Genomic DNA, 15,351 nt, shown 5'->3' on the forward strand with positions numbered 1-15,351 from the left:
AAATGTTATTTTCCTAATCCTAAAGTTTTATTTTGGTGAAAATGGAGTACGACTCCCTTAAACTTTATATTCTCCTCCCATCTTGTCCTAGATCTGGTCTATCTTGTGGGTCCTATCTTTAAATTGTTTGAATTTTAATGTACTCATTTGTGGTGTTTATTTACCAGTAGAAATTATATATTATAGTTAGTCAAAATTGATCACCAGAACTACATGGAGTGTTGTTAGGACGACGTTGATCCCCTATCCTGAATAAATTTTCAAAGTAGCTATGTTAGCTTGCGTGGCTGCATGCACCAACCGTAAATATGTATGCATCTTTATTTAATATATTTAATTAAGTCTTTGCAAACTATTGACTTTAACTAATTAAGTACCAATACAATGAATTATGGAGCATAGTGCGATAGGAAAATCTAGATGCTAGCCCACATGTTATGGTGTTTGTACAAATAGGAGCAAGTGTCACAAACATGATAGAGTGTCACTTATGTTCATACTAATAAATAGTATTAAGTATGATGTAGTTCCATGACGCACGTGTTGTTATCAAAGTCACTTGGACCTCAATGTAGGCCAATTATGATAGACAATGAGAGCATTTATTAGCAAATAAGAACTAAAAAGAATTATATATTCAATTAATTATAATTTTGGCACCGTAAGATAAAGAATGATTTTTTGAGGAAAATGCAACTAGTTTCATATTTCTTGAGCTAAATCAATCTGTCTATAAATTTTCAAGAGGTTGCATATATTTTAAAAAATATTTGGATATTTTAAGGAAAAATTAGTTCTATATTAAAGCATTGCATTTTCAGAATTTTTATCATTAAAACATCTCAAACACGTAAAATATCTGCTATGCAAACTACTTTCTGTGCTAACACCGTAAATCCATATTCTCTCCCTCTTTTTCACGTGTCTGTGATGTTTCAAAAATATTTTGCGATTCTTTCAATGATTAGACTAATTTGTTTTGTAACATTTTTAGTTCGAATATACATTCTTAACTTTTGACTTAGGGCGGATGAGCTAGTGTTAGTTACTAGGTGGATTAAAAAATAGCTCAAGTTGGCCAAGGTTAGCTAGCAACTAGTCGAAGACTTATATATAAAAAATAGCCTATATTAGTCATCCTGTTTGGATGCACTAGAGCTAACTTAGGTTAATTTTTAGTGAAGTTGGTGATTAGTCTCTTATCTAAACTAGAAGGATTTCCTGCGCGTTGCTGCGGGTATGAAGAAGGAATAAGTAGGTTAGAGTGTTTAATCACTAAGAATTAGAGTATGTATATATTTGTTGTTGGTAATGCAACAATATATATGTTGGTAAATAATATATTTTGCTAATGTGAATAGCTTGAATGAAGATATAATGGTATGCGTAGTTGGATATGTTAGTGGGGACACTTTGTATGGCAAGATAGTTGAATGTGTTATGTGCTAGTGGAATGTTCTAGTGGATGCTGATGTGGATACTTTGCATGGCAAGAGAAATAGCTAGTGGGGTTTATCTTTATAAGAGATATAGATAGGCTTTTAGTACGATTCAGCTCTTTTGTGGCTAACATGACACCACATAGGACATTTGATATGGCGCCGAAAATCACCATCAAAACTGGTCAGGTGCATTAAAGTGAAAAGGGTAAAAAAATGGTTTTATTATAGTTTTTTTTGAGAAAAATGTTTTATTATGGACGAAGATGAAAATTAGACGAGACTGCAAAATTTGAGGCGGGCCAAAAGAAATTTTTATTATGTATATGGGCTGCGTAATGGGCCGAGCCGAACCAAATGACCATACCGTGTCTGTGCAAAATTCCCAAAACCCCGCGCCACGACCACACAAGCTCCGGTCACCCGCCGGTCACCACGGCGGCTCCCACATGCCGCCGTCCCTGCCACTGTCGCCTGTGCTTCATCGCCTCCTCTCCTTCCTCCCGCGCCTCACCTCCCCACGGCACCTACTGCAGGCGCACGCCTTCCTCCTCCCCCGCGGCGGCCACCGCCACCCGCGTCTCGTTTCCGCGCTCATCCTCGCCTCCCTCCGCCTCGTGCCCCACCCGCAGCAAACCAGCGACCACGCCGCCGCGCTCCTCCGCCGCGTACACCCCTCTGTGTACCTCAGGGCCGCAGCGCGCCTCCCGTCGCATCTCCTCCGCAGGAGCCTCCTCGGCCCGCAGCTGCACTCCCTGCTCCTCCGCACCGGCCACGTGGCCTCCGACACCCACGTCTCCGCCAGCCTCGTCCAGCTGTACTGCACATGTAGACACGTCGCCGACGCGCGCAGCGTGTTCCACGAGATGGCCGTCAGGGACGTTGTGGCCTGGAACGTTATGATCGCAGGGTATGTGAAGGCCGGAGACCTGGCCCACGCACGGGAGCTGTTCGATGCTATGCCGGAGCGGAATGTGGTGTCGTGGACCACGGTGATCGGGGGGTACGCGCAGATGAGGCGTCCGGAGGAGGCAGTCGAGGTGTTTCGAAGGATGCAGGTGGAAGGCATCGAGCCTGACGGTGTGGCATTGCTGTCTGTTCTGTCAGCATGTGGGGATCTGGGTGCGGTCGATTTAGGGGAGTGGGTGCACAGATTTGTCGTCAGGCGGGGCTTGAGGCAGGAGATACCACTGATGAATTCGATCATAGACATGTACATGAAATGTGGGTGTATTGAGAAGGCAGTGGAGGTGTTTGAGGGTATGGAGGAGAAGAGCGTCGTGACTTGGACGACACTAATTGCTGGATTTGCATTGCATGGCCTCGGTTTGCAAGCTGTTGAGATGTTTCGCCGGATGGAGAGGGAGAATATGGCGCCAAATGATGTCACTTTTCTAGCAATCTTATCAGCGTGTAGCCATGTTGGACTAACTGATCTGGGTCGCTGGTATTTCAATATCATGGTGTCTCAGTACAGGATTAAGCCACAAGTTGAACATTATGGGTGCATGGTTGATCTACTAGGTCGTGCTGGTTGTTTAAAGGAGGCCCAAGATTTGGTTAAGGACATGCCTTTGAAGGCAAATGCAGCAATATGGGGAGCTCTTCTTGCTGCATCTAGGACCCATGGTGATGCTGATCTTGGAGAAGAAGCCTTGGTGCACCTAATTGAGCTTGAGCCTAGCAACAGTGGGAACTATATACTCCTATCGAATATTTTTGCAGAACAGGAAAGGTGGGATGATGTGAGCAAACTTCGAAAGGCGATGAAAGAAAGGGGACTGAGGAATGTGCCCGGGGCAAGTTCCATTGAAGTTGATGGCATGGTTCATGAGTTCACTTCCAGGGATGGGTCTCATCCTTTCTTACATAAGATATGTGAAGTATTATGTGAGATCAACACTAACATGAAATCTGTTGGTTTTGCTTCTGTTTTCCCTGAAGTACTACATGCCATTGAAGAAGGCTAAGATCACTATGCAAGAACATTATTTGCGTAATTGACAGATATGCCCAGAAGATATCTGATTCTTTATATGACATCAATGCTTAAAATAAATAAAAACAATACCAGTGGTAAACTGAAGTCAATTGAGTATATACATTGCTCTATGGATTACTTCTTTCTGTGGAAGATGGATTGAATATTTTTGTAGAGTTTTTTTTACACTTAGCAAGTGCATATATATTTGTGTCACATGGGATGTGCTGAGGCTCTGCAAAGGATTTTGACTTAAGAGTAGGTGGTGCTCGGTACATAAAGTCAAACTCAAAAACACTGATCTATGATCGACTTACTTTTGCACAATAGATTTGATTTTCTTGAAGCATATGGACCTTTACAGGTATGAAAATCAGCAGCAGGGCCTTGTGACTTGATATAAACTTATGGTTGTCTCCCCAGTTGACAAGCTTCTTCTTTTGCATATATTTGCAACAAAATACACTGCTACTTTACAGCTTTAGCTCAAAAGTTCTAGTAATTTAAGGTGCTATCTGAAAGATGTCATATTATGTCATAATACTAAATAACTCTCCATGATACTACAAAATTCATCATATATGTATTTCTTCCCATCTCCCCCCCCCCCCCCCCAGTTTTCTTGAATTATCCATTTATAATCAAAGAAACTATTTCAGACTAGCAATTCACCTGCTACTGCGGCATATTGGCAGTTTACATTTCATTGTGGCAATATATATACACTGTGCCCATTGATTCCCGAAGTAGTTACTCTTACTAAAATTGTATACAACTTCGTTGAATCCTTTTAAGATGGTGAATCAGAGTGTTAAGCTCTTGAAGAAGTCTTGCTCTAATCCAAGGTTCATGTTGCCTAGTCCAAGAAGAGCACCAATCCATGCTGTTCGAAGGGCTCGAATGAACTTTGTCAATTTACCTGTAGAGAAGAACAAAATCAGTAAATATAGAGCTTCCCAATTAGGCACAATATGCCCGTTGGTAGAACTGTGATAGTGGAAGCAAAACCATGAAATTCATAGAATGAAAAGCCAGACCGGAGATCGAACCGGTCAAGCCACTGGTTCACTGGTACTGATGGGTGTTAGCCTTGTGCTAAACCTAGTTATCTTGCATATTTACTTTTACTAGTATTTACTTCTACAAGTGTAGGTTCCTTGGCAGCCAAGTTGATTATGGTGCCTTGAGAACCAAGTAGAGCATCTTCTACTTTATGGATGTTAGAATATGTCAGGTCTGTTGGGGAGCTGTCTGGCTATATAAGCAGCAGCCATCCCCTTGTATCCTTAGCGTGTAATCAGTTCTATTTCAATACAATCCAAGCGGCAACCTTGCCAAGCTGCCCTCTGGCAGCAAGAACTACCTGTGTTCATGTCCATGAAACCAACAGGTACAATATTAGTCTATTGTCTAATGTACTAAATCAATGTGCAAACATCAAACTTATTTCTCGTTCATCACAAAACCAGTTCACCGGTTCATCATAAAACTGGCTGACTGAACCGGTTCAATCGAATGGTTAGTCTTTTAACTGAACCAAACAGTGAGGTTGCCAGTTTGACTAGTTCAATGGTCCAACCCATGAACCGGTTCGGTTTGTTGCACTATGATAAAATGAACATATTTAATTCTTAGTCTAGTTAGAATGTTGAAATATTTGGCCTTTTTTGGGAATTTAATCTACCTCAGTATATGAGTATCCTAAAATGTTTCACTTAGGTCTGGGACAGGCATCCCTGCTCAAGCTGACCATAACAGCTTTTCTGCAAATCCTTTCACCTACTTTGATACCAGTTTCTAAGTAATAAATAAATCTAGATGATACTAGATGCATAATGTTCTTTTCATGAAAATATATTTTCATGGAAGCTCGTCCTATAATGTTCAACAGAACGTACCTATATGGAACTTGTCTTCAGGTTGCATGTTAGGAACAGCTTTTGGTTCCTTGTCTGGCTGCTCTGGCTTCCAGTTGCCGAGCTCTTCCTGCAGTGATCTTCTGCAATTTCCATGACACGCAAGCTTTTCATTCTTATGTTCCTTCATTTTGACATTGCTGCAAAGTTCTTTTGATGGAGGAGTGTATAATTCTGTTCTTGTGAATTGATTAAGAGCCCTGGTTTCCTTGATATCTTCTACATTTTGCGTGGGGAGGTTCAGGTCACTTTCTTCATCCTGTGAGAGTTTAGAACCATTAGCCATTTCCTTCTGAACTGGTGAAGCAGCACTAGAATTGTAAGTTTCATATTCATTTACTTCAGTAATATCTAGCATCCTTTTACTGTGACATATGCCAGTGTTTTCAATGATTTGTTGATGAATCCAGCTGTCAATGTCTATAATGCCCATTTCCTCGGTTTTATCCTGCGTCTTCGCTGATTCTGCGAATGAAATCACTTGGTCCTGTGGTGGTTTCTCATGTTCTGAGAAAATCACTTGCTTGGTCTCGTATTCTGATGTATCCTGGCTGCATTCTGTCCCATCTTGTATACTTGGTACCCAATTCATGTCACTTGTCATGGAGATACTGCATTCAGAACTGCATTCTGACTGCCAAGTCACAGCATTTACTGGCAGCCTTACAGACTCAGCATAAACTGAGGAAGGCCTTCTCTTTGGTGGCACTGGTGGTTTTGTCTTGTTACTAACAGGTATGTGTTTATTTAAACCTATCCTGTGCTGGCTAGACGCTGTTTGCTTCATAAACCTTGGTAACCTGGAAGAAACATCTCTCTGATTCTTTGAATTCCTTGTATTCTTTGACATGTCAGTTTTCATCTCTTCACTGGATGGATGCGAAATGTCGAAATTTGTTTCAACAGATGGCTGAGGCCCTTTAAAATGCTCAATTGTTTCCTTGAGCTTCTTAATCTTTCTAATAATACCTTCACATTCTTGTTCTAGATCACTGATCTCCTGTTCTAATTCCATTAACAAATGTTTCTTTCGTGCTTTTACTTCCTGTATGTACAAGATCAAAACATTAGTTTTTTGCAGCAAAGATTGTGTGGAACCACATCCTAATAAATGGATTACTCATCTGTGTTCATGGGCACAAATTGTTATTACAATTTCTGGGACATCGAACATTTTTTGCAAGTTCAACATACTCTCATCTTGTTATTATCACTTGCCTTTGAAAATCAAAGCAGCCTGACTCCTTATCTAATATCTACTTTAATGTTAAGTTCATAACAATGTACAAAGCTGGTCTCTTCCTTTTCTTTCCTTGACTATATACAAGCTAGCGTCACTGCAAAAGCTTACTTGTGGTTCTTCATTTTCCAGGCGAATACTTCTGACTCTCGTTGCAAAACCCAAGGTACAGATGGTCTCACACAAATCATCCTCATTTGGACGGATATGAACAAGCATCAGAGTTTTGGACTCACATCCTGTCAACATGAATACACCAAGGTGAGCTACAAGAAAACCGAGTTTGTAAAATAAGAAAACAGCAATTTGTCTGCATTTCTGGAACTGTTAGTGAGGTGCTACTTACCTATAGAATCTCTAAGAACTTGTGTGAGCTTGCTATTCCTGAGAATTAAGAAGTTGAACGTGTATCATTGTCTCGAAAATAAACTCTGTTGTGATAACTGCCAAACACCAGTATATTAGGGATTTTATTTACCTATAAGGGACATGTGATTTTTTGGTCTGTAGTGCATCTATCACATCCCCTAGGGCTGACAGTGACAGATTTATGGCTTTTCCTTCCTTGAGTCTTTTTCCAGTTGCCTTTGTCTTTACAAGCCTTTCACTTCCACCTAGATCAATCATCCATAATTTGTTTCTTGCCCTTTTTCTCTCTGGGGCGTCAAATGAGGTCAATGCAATACGAATCAAACTGTTGCACATAACGAAGAGTATAAGGCTTTACTATAGATATTCTTCCATGGTATTTTCTATAAAGCAGCTACTTTCCTATCCAAGCATAATAAGGTTTCAGTAAGCATGCACCTTTGATTCAGGGTCTCTTTCTGTCAGATGCAACCATGGCTGATGCCTTTTCAATTGTTATAGTAAGGATTTTTCTTCAGTAAAGTAAAAAAGATTACCAGTGAGATCTGCTTGATGTAGAATTAGCCATAGTGGAAGCTGTTGATCTAAAGCGGGTCCCCACTTCATATAGTCTTTTCACTTCTTGAAAACTATTGACAGTAACTGCCACTAGGTTTTCAATCTCGATGCCACCATCAGGATCTGTTTTGATGGAAAGGCTGTATACAGAATAATTGTTTACTTCCAACAAATGAAAAGATGAAAAGGTGATAAGTGTTCACATATGTATGTCAGTTAGTTAACTTGCATCAACAAAATTGTACAAGAACCACCTATGCCAATTCCAATTCATGTCTTGACTCTTGGACAGTTGCTGGATTGTCACACTGCCCCCAATTTAGATCCTTCTATTATGTCTAAATATTCACACTTTATTTTTCAGCATTACTGATATGTTGCCTATGCGTTTAATGCAACATTTTAATGGCCCTGTTCATTTTCTTAGTTGTGGAGGACCGCTATGTAGCCTTGGAACACAAGTGCACTATAGTAGCATTGTTATATATTTTTAGTTTTCCAAAACTATCAACATTGACCGAATAATATTTACATTATTTTCCCATCTTTAGTCTGTAGACTGTCAACAAGATTTCATTACTTGTTTTGCAACAAGGTAGTCCTTCCAAAATTTTAAGAGAAAATGCTATTTTTTTCCTCGAATACGCAGGAGAGCTGCGTATCATTGAATTAAGAAGAGAAAGTGCTAAATTACCTTGGTACTTTCTTAAAACCCTGTGTCTTGCTTCCTGGAACTAGCAGGTCTCGCAAATTTCCCATATATATCTCGAGCATACTGAAAGTGAACAGAAATCTTCTGTTGCTCTCTGAAGTTCGATCAAACAGTGCTTGAATCGCACGTGGTATGACACCTAAATCTGTAGGCTTGCCTTCCTGATTCAAGTGGTAATGGATTGTAAAATCAAAATATTAGATTTCTGTTGGATTGGATTTGTTTGGACTTTTATTTTCATCTATTCTTCATGAATGAGATAAGGAGTTGGAATGAGTAGAGCTTACCATGGTATAAGTTTTCCCACTACCTGTCTGACCATAGGCAAATATGCAAACATTATAGCCATCTAAAGCAGATTTTACCACTGGTTCAACTTCAGCAAATACATCACCTGGAAACCACACTACTGTAACCTGACTGGCATTCAAATTATTCACTTCAACATCACAGTTCCTATAAATGCAAATCTATTATACCTTGTGTTGAGCATTGGTTGAAAACCTTGTCAAACTTGTATTGCTTTATCTTGGTTTCAGCAACTTTTAGGAATACATTACTCTCATCCAGGGTGAACAGAGTTCCGGATTGATAATCCTCTTCATGGTGAAAAGGCCTTACACGACAGAACACCCTTATATTTCCTGGAAAATTAATGCATGTGAATTAACAAAACTCTAACAACTTCCATTACATTTAGTGACATTTATATTTATCAAGCCAAACACAAAAAATCCAGGAGAAAGTTCAACCTTTGAGATCCAAATAGTTATTTAGTGACTGCCTCTTCTGCAATGTTATCTGCTTTAGTTTAGCATTCAGCAAAACCAGTTCCTCTGTCATGACCAAACAAAGAGAAGATATGAGAACTTTATTGCTGTTTTATCTGCTTTAGTCAAACATTCAGCAAAAATAGTTTATCTGTTCTGTAACAAAAAAGGAAAAAAATATTCAGAAATGTTTAGAGGTTGAGGGGAAGTGTTAGAACTGCATACCTTGAATCTTTGCAACTTTAGCATCTGATTCTGTATCATCAGGACAGATATTTTGAGCCGTGTGAACCATTACTTTCATCTTTGGTTTGGTTGGTGACAACTCCTCGATGATGTGAGACACCGATTCAATCCAGCTGGGTGTGAGGTACTTGAGCCCCATGAGGGATGACAGTGTATCAGGCAAACTCTGCACTGTTTTCCCTGATTTGCCATCCATGTTTGGTATTATGCAACGCCGTCAGACGAACCAGTATGGCTACTCTATCCTTCTGGTCCGGTTTCCTTATCTGCTGGTGTTGCAGCCTATCATTTTGGAATGAAGTTGTAAGATTGAATATTAAGAAAAAGAGAGAACAGTGTTTTGTTGAAGTCAGACATAAACCGAATTGGACTGTTTCAGCAGGTCTAAGCTTACTACGTCTATTTGACATCCAAGACTTTTGCTATGATTTTCCAATCAATTTTCTGACCAATTTTGTTTGCTTCTGTCAGACTCGAAGACTAGATGGCGAAAAAGCAGAAATAAAAAGAACATAAATAAATCTATAAAAGAGAAGAAGGTGTTCCTAGTTCGTACCTGCACTTCCATGCTCGGTCAAATGTCTGCAGAGCACAATATGAAGGGAAATGTTGGGTGTGGGAGCTGCCTCCGGATAGCCCATAGCTGCCCCATACATTGCTTAAGAGCAGCTTGGAGTTCCCAGGTCTCTATCACCTATCAAGAAAAGGTCAGTTGTACTTGAAGGCGTCCAACTACCCACATTTCCAAGGCTAAATAATGTGGAAATGATCATGAAGCAAGATAAAATGAATGATCCATCGCTTCTCCTTGCAAAGCAATTCGAGTGCGAAATAAGGCTTGGAGCATTGGAAGAGAAGGGAGCTCACAATATCTCGGCTAGCTCTTTTCACCTTCAAGACTGGGGATTCCAGGGCCTCATATCCATCACCATGTCCCCATCAAACAAAACAGTTCCCAACCGACACAACCAGTGAAGGGCTGAGAGCAATCACATGAGAGTATGCGACTAGGCTATATTACCTCCTGTTGGCTTCAGCATTTGGAGCCTCGACAGTAGAATCCGCCATGGATGGCATGCTACCCTCAGGAACCCTTCAGCTATAGTAGTTGGAAGAACTGGTCATGGAGCTTGCTGTTTCGGCTATGTTAAAGACACAGAGGGACCGTAGCTGACGAAAGAAAGCATGTGCGCCATACATGGGATTCTGTGGTTATTCTGGTCAAGCGAGCTCAAACTCAGTCAGTGCCACAACAGGACAGTAGTCACTACTCCCTCAGTGTTTGTGTCAGATAGATGGTGAGGCTGAGGGAGTGTGAGAGAGATGGAGGTAGAGGGAGGGTCGACGGAAGAGAGAGAGAGAGAGGATGGTGATTAATATAACTGAGCCCACGATAGATTGTATTCCGTGCCATATGGCGACAATGTTTAATGGTTGGAAGTATGCTTGGCTAGCGAAATCATTCCCGTTCAGCTGTCATCGGAAAGCTCACCCAACCATGTGCCATGCTGAACTTTTCAGAGGATCAACAGGTGGGGCTGTGCGTGAAGATGTTGGATTCTGATTCAGCTTGTGACCATGCCTCATCAGTACTTAAAAATGCCGTGCTAATTTATTTTCAATGGTGCCGTGCTAGTAGCAGCAGTGCAGCACCGTGCCCGTCATTTCCGTGTTTGTACTGGCCCGCAGATGAAGTCAGCATGAACTACCGGCGACTACTGTGAGGATGTGATAAGGTATTGATTGGTCCCTTCAAAAGATGCCTGCTGCGGATGACCATTGACCAGGCACGTCCATGATGTATTGCTTCATGTGTTGCCATGGCCTCCTCATCTAACAATTTCTCAAGTAAGTACTTAATTGCACCACTGAATTGACAACAAGAATACTAATATGCTCCCAGAGTGTTTTGTTGGTTATGGTAGACTTAGCCTCCTCTGATCCTGAAAGCTCTGCCACGGCTTGTCTTGCAAGAACTACTTCTGTTTGCAAGTCAGAAGCAAGGGCATACAAAATTTCATTTTCCTTTTAAGAAAGAGCATATGAAATTTCTTCCAGTGAGGCAAATTAAGCAAAGGACATAAATGATGGTCTTGATTGTGGATCTTTCACCGGTGAGGCAGTGACCCAACTGTGGACAAATAATTCGAGGGCCCATTGATCCTTTGGAGTGATCTGGCCTGTCTCTATCCTTATATATATGCCTTATTCACCAAGGGACTGCAATCGGCAGTTGTACTTTGATGTCCAACATAATAGAGATATATGAATGTTAACAATCACCTATGGTTATTGGTATAACTACTCATCAAACTATTTTCACCTAATAATTCGTGGAACAGGTTGTTTATTGTGTGTTCTCACTTACATATGTTTATAACTTTCCATGTATATTGCCAGATCTGGTATACTTTATTAATACTAACTATCAAACCGTTCTTCCCTTTTCACAGAAACGTGATAGCGACTGATCCTTTTATAGACCTTGGGAGATAGATACAAGTTCTGTATGGGCCACAGGAATCGTACGTATGATCATGAGCACACTTCCCCCACATATGCGTGGCCTGGAATCTTTGCTGCCTTCCCTGTCTCTCGCTGGCAAGCACGTTTGAGCCTTCAGTGCGCGTAAAGACACGGACATTCTTTTTTCTTCCATTTTTTGAAAACCAAGAAAAGGCTTCAGAATGGTCATTGCTCTTTTGCACTCGGATGAGTGTAAACCATAAAGAAGGCATGCGGTAGGGGGCAAGTTAAATACAAACGAACGTACTAAAAGAGAGAGGAAAGCTGACATGAATTTTTAAGGAAATCTTAGGGGGTGTTTGGTCCCACCCTCCTAGAGTTTAGTCTCCGTCACATCGAATGTTTGGTTACTGGGTAGCTCATGTTTAGTTCTCCTAATTAGCATCCGAATATTCGATTTGACAAGGACTAAATTTTAGTTCCTGTATCTAAGCACCCCTTCGCCTCGGGACCAAATTTATGTGCTTTTAGGCCTTGTTTAGATGCACCCAAAAATCCAAAACTTTACAAGATTTCCCGTCACATCAAATCTTACGGCACATGCATAGAGTATTAAATATAAATAAAAAGAAAAACTAATTGCACAGTTTACCTGTAAATCACGAGATGAATCTTTTAAGCCTAGTTACTCCATAATTAGACAATATTTGTCAAATAAAAACGAAAATGCTACAGTGTCAAAATCCAAAAACTTTTTGCATCTAAACAAGCCCTTAGTGTGCAAGATGAAAGTGCTATCCCCAACCCTACGTACAAGATGTATAAAGCCACTCCCGCATTGCAGATGCCATATACATGCTACCTCCAGTCAGCAGAAATCGATGTTTGAAACAAGCAAAAGTTGCAGCAAGCATGCTATTTGCCCTGTCCGAAACGTCAAGGAACATTGGGGCTGGAGAGAATATACTGGCTTGTACTACTATCAACTCAACTGTATCAACTAGTATCAAGTATCAAGGAGAAAGAATGCTCTGATTAATCCGCAATAAATACATAGAAACAATCATTCCAAAGCACTATTTTGGATCAGATTTGAATCCTGCACCTTAATTGCTCCAGCTTGGTTATTTTTGATAACAGCCTATAGCTCCAATAATATGGGAACATACAACGAGTGCCTATCATTTCTCCATTTGTTTACTTTGTGTAGATCATTCTTTCAACTTTTCAAGATACATCTTTGATCTTCCTGTCCACCCTATCTTTTTTACATCCTTGAATATATGAGGTGGCATGTCTTTAGCACATTTTAAGCGGAGCACCGTGGAATGTGGATGCCCCCTTATTTGGTCAGGGGCATACGAAATATCCTTTTGTTCGAGACATAAATGACGAAGAAAAATGAAAAAATGAGGAGATGAATTCTGTCTCGGATCAAAACAGACTTAACACATCCCAACAGCACACTGATCAGCATATCTACATAAATAATACTAGGCTGGAATCGAGCTCTGGGCGCCCTGAAAATGCTTTCTCACCGACCAAGCAGATAGAAAGCTCATCCCCACTGACTAGATCCTTTCTGGCAACCACCTCAAATATATGATGATCACTGGGTGATGAAGCTTAATAGCTTATTATGCCCTGCTGTTGAGATCTTTTTCTTCACACACCAAAAGTATCTATTCAGATACTATGTGAAACTTTGGGTAGAAGTCAAGTGGATTGGTAGCAGGCCATGACGACCTCCTCCTTTTTTCTCGAGAATTGCCCTGATGAAGTGATGATTAGCTTCGAATTGGAAGTGTGGTACAGTCATCCATCAATTTCTATAGTGCGGGCCTGTTGCGTGTTCCATGTGTGACACAACACACACACACACACACACACCAACAAGTCTATATATCTAGCATCTAGGGACGTTATAATTCAACCGAAATGATAGCCGGGTAGGTTAAATAAAAAACATATATACTAGAAAGTAAGCGAAAACACACTGATTCATGGGCACTTGCACTGAAGCTTTCCTATGAAAATAAATCACCTCACGCTCTTTATTGGACCCCTCGCATAGGCTGATATGATAGGCAATGAAGCCTTGTACTGCAGTCCCTCCATTCCAAAGTGCAAGTCGTGGTTTGATTCGGCATGGTTGACAAAAATACACATTGACTCTTAAGTTCTCTTATAAACTGTATTATTTGTAGCAATAGAATCATAACCATACCAAAAGTAGTTTCAAATATGAATCCAATGGTACCATTTTTCTTTCAAAAAACAACTGAGATAAGAAATTTTGACGGGCATGTATTAGTAAAGATGAAGCTAATTATACCATTTTAATAGAACAAAATTTGAGTTATAAGAGGTTAGTTATTGATATGCTAAAAAAAAGAGGTTAGTTATTGATTGAAGATTACGAGGTTTGGATCCTAATAAATGAGTGTACGCCTTTTCCAAATTTTGTTGGTCGTCACCATTTTGCTCGTTAGACAAGAAGCTTTTTTCATTCACACACACATATATCATCTTTCTACCAACATTGTCATCCCAACTAAGACTAACAAAAAGAAAAGAAACCACATAAGCTCAAAACCATATAGTGTTAATTTGGCACCGGTGAATTTGACTCGCATAGTGTATCGACAACGGCATGTATGGTTTGTTACCAGAACATGCCAGAGGTAGCAACAACTCATGATGCCTAAGCTTAGCCTGCGTTTTCTTGATGACTGGACTTGTGGTGCGCCCAACCTTGTCTAGCATTGCTCAGTTCATTTTCAGTGACGTAACTGGCCAAAACTATGCTGAATTCAGCCGCCACACTTGGCATGGACAAGGACTTGGCGTGGCGTGACGTGGTATTAAACCAAACATGCTCTAATTTTCACGGTTGGCAAGCCTTATGTTATCTGCTACGTGGCGTGGCGTGGTATTAAACCAAACATGCTCTAATTTTCCACTCCTATACACTATGGGTTACAAGCGTGAGCTTGCGATGTGGGTGCTTAAAGTACAAGGAGTCCTATATACGTGGGTGCTACACCGTATGGGTATATATATGTAAAATGATACCCATCAACCTATTCGCTTGGCTGCTGAAAGTATTGTTCGCTCATTTGTTGTGATAGAAAAATATTGTTAAATGCCTGGTAGATTAGGTAGATAATCTCAAGCGAATAGTGGTAGGTTTTTGTCCTACTTGTAGCTAACCTAACATGTTGTGATCCTTTGCTAACCATATAATTGTGAGGCATGAGGTGGTAATATATGGATCAACTCATTGATCGACTTCCCCGTACCAAACAAAATGTGATTGGAAATGTGATGAATCCCATTCCTCGAACCCTTTTAGTGAGGGTTTCAACTTTTGAAAGTACAAATTTTTTTCAACTAGGTTAATGCTCGTATGTTGTTATGGGTTTTAAAATCCACGTACTCTATGTTTCTTCATGGTTATTTTTTTTGTCTATATTCTTCCTTTTTCATTTCTTTTCAGTTTTCGTTTTTTGATTTTATTTTATTTCCTGTTGTTTCCTTATTCTTTTCTTGTTTTAATTTTACCTTTTATTTCCTTTTTCTTTTGGTTTTAGTTTTATTGTTCTTCCTTGCTTCTATTTGTTTTTGTTTTTGTTTTTTCTTTTTAGGTTTTCT

At 40.2% G+C, this 15,351-nt stretch overlaps 2 protein-coding genes across 3 annotated transcripts; one reads left to right on the plus strand and one right to left on the minus strand.

Annotated features, from left to right (window-relative positions):
* Positions 1,821 to 3,586, plus strand: LOC8074491 (pentatricopeptide repeat-containing protein At5g56310). The gene has a single exon (XM_002455347.2). The coding sequence runs from the start codon at positions 1,889 to 1,891 to the stop codon at positions 3,407 to 3,409; it is 1,521 nt and encodes a 506-aa protein (XP_002455392.1). The 5' UTR covers positions 1,821 to 1,888; the 3' UTR covers positions 3,410 to 3,586.
* LOC8085813 (kinesin-like protein KIN-14B) lies at positions 4,020 to 9,925 on the minus strand. Of its 2 annotated transcripts, XM_021457864.1 has the most exons (13): positions 9,788 to 9,925; positions 9,211 to 9,513; positions 8,968 to 9,051; positions 8,695 to 8,859; positions 8,503 to 8,609; positions 8,198 to 8,376; positions 7,482 to 7,643; positions 7,055 to 7,270; positions 6,923 to 6,960; positions 6,688 to 6,815; positions 5,677 to 6,381; positions 5,319 to 5,595; positions 4,020 to 4,339 (listed from the first exon to the last, which is right to left on the minus strand). In XM_021457864.1, exons 2-13 carry the CDS (start codon positions 9,425 to 9,427, stop codon positions 4,224 to 4,226), a joined length of 2,394 nt encoding a protein of 797 aa, XP_021313539.1. In that variant the 5' UTR covers positions 9,428 to 9,513; positions 9,788 to 9,925; the 3' UTR covers positions 4,020 to 4,223. The 2 variants fall into 2 exon arrangements, with proteins under 2 accessions (XP_021313539.1, XP_021313538.1); XM_021457863.1 differs by having other exon boundaries at positions 5,319 to 6,381.

Source organism: Sorghum bicolor, chromosome 3 (assembly GCF_000003195.3).
Source record: "Sorghum bicolor cultivar BTx623 chromosome 3, Sorghum_bicolor_NCBIv3, whole genome shotgun sequence".
Classification (NCBI taxonomy): Eukaryota; Viridiplantae; Streptophyta; class Magnoliopsida; order Poales; family Poaceae; genus Sorghum; species Sorghum bicolor.

What these genes read in the sequence shown, in the direction of transcription:
- LOC8074491 (XM_002455347.2), top strand. Translation starts at nt 1,889, where the DNA reads ATGCCGCCGTCCCTGCCACTGTCGCCTGTGCTTCATCGCCTCCTCTCC.
- LOC8085813 (XM_021457863.1), bottom strand. Translation starts at nt 9,427, where the DNA reads ATGGATGGCAAATCAGGGAAAACAGTGCAGAGTTTGCCTGATACACTG. An exon ending in TAAAGTTGCAAAGATTCAAG is followed by an intron (nt 9,052 to 9,210) that starts GTATGCAGTTCT and finishes TGGTCATGACAG; the next exon opens with AGGAACTGGTTTTGCTGAAT. An exon ending in CAACCAATGCTCAACACAAG is followed by an intron (nt 8,610 to 8,694) that starts GTATAATAGATT and finishes TGTGGTTTCCAG; the next exon opens with GTGATGTATTTGCTGAAGTT.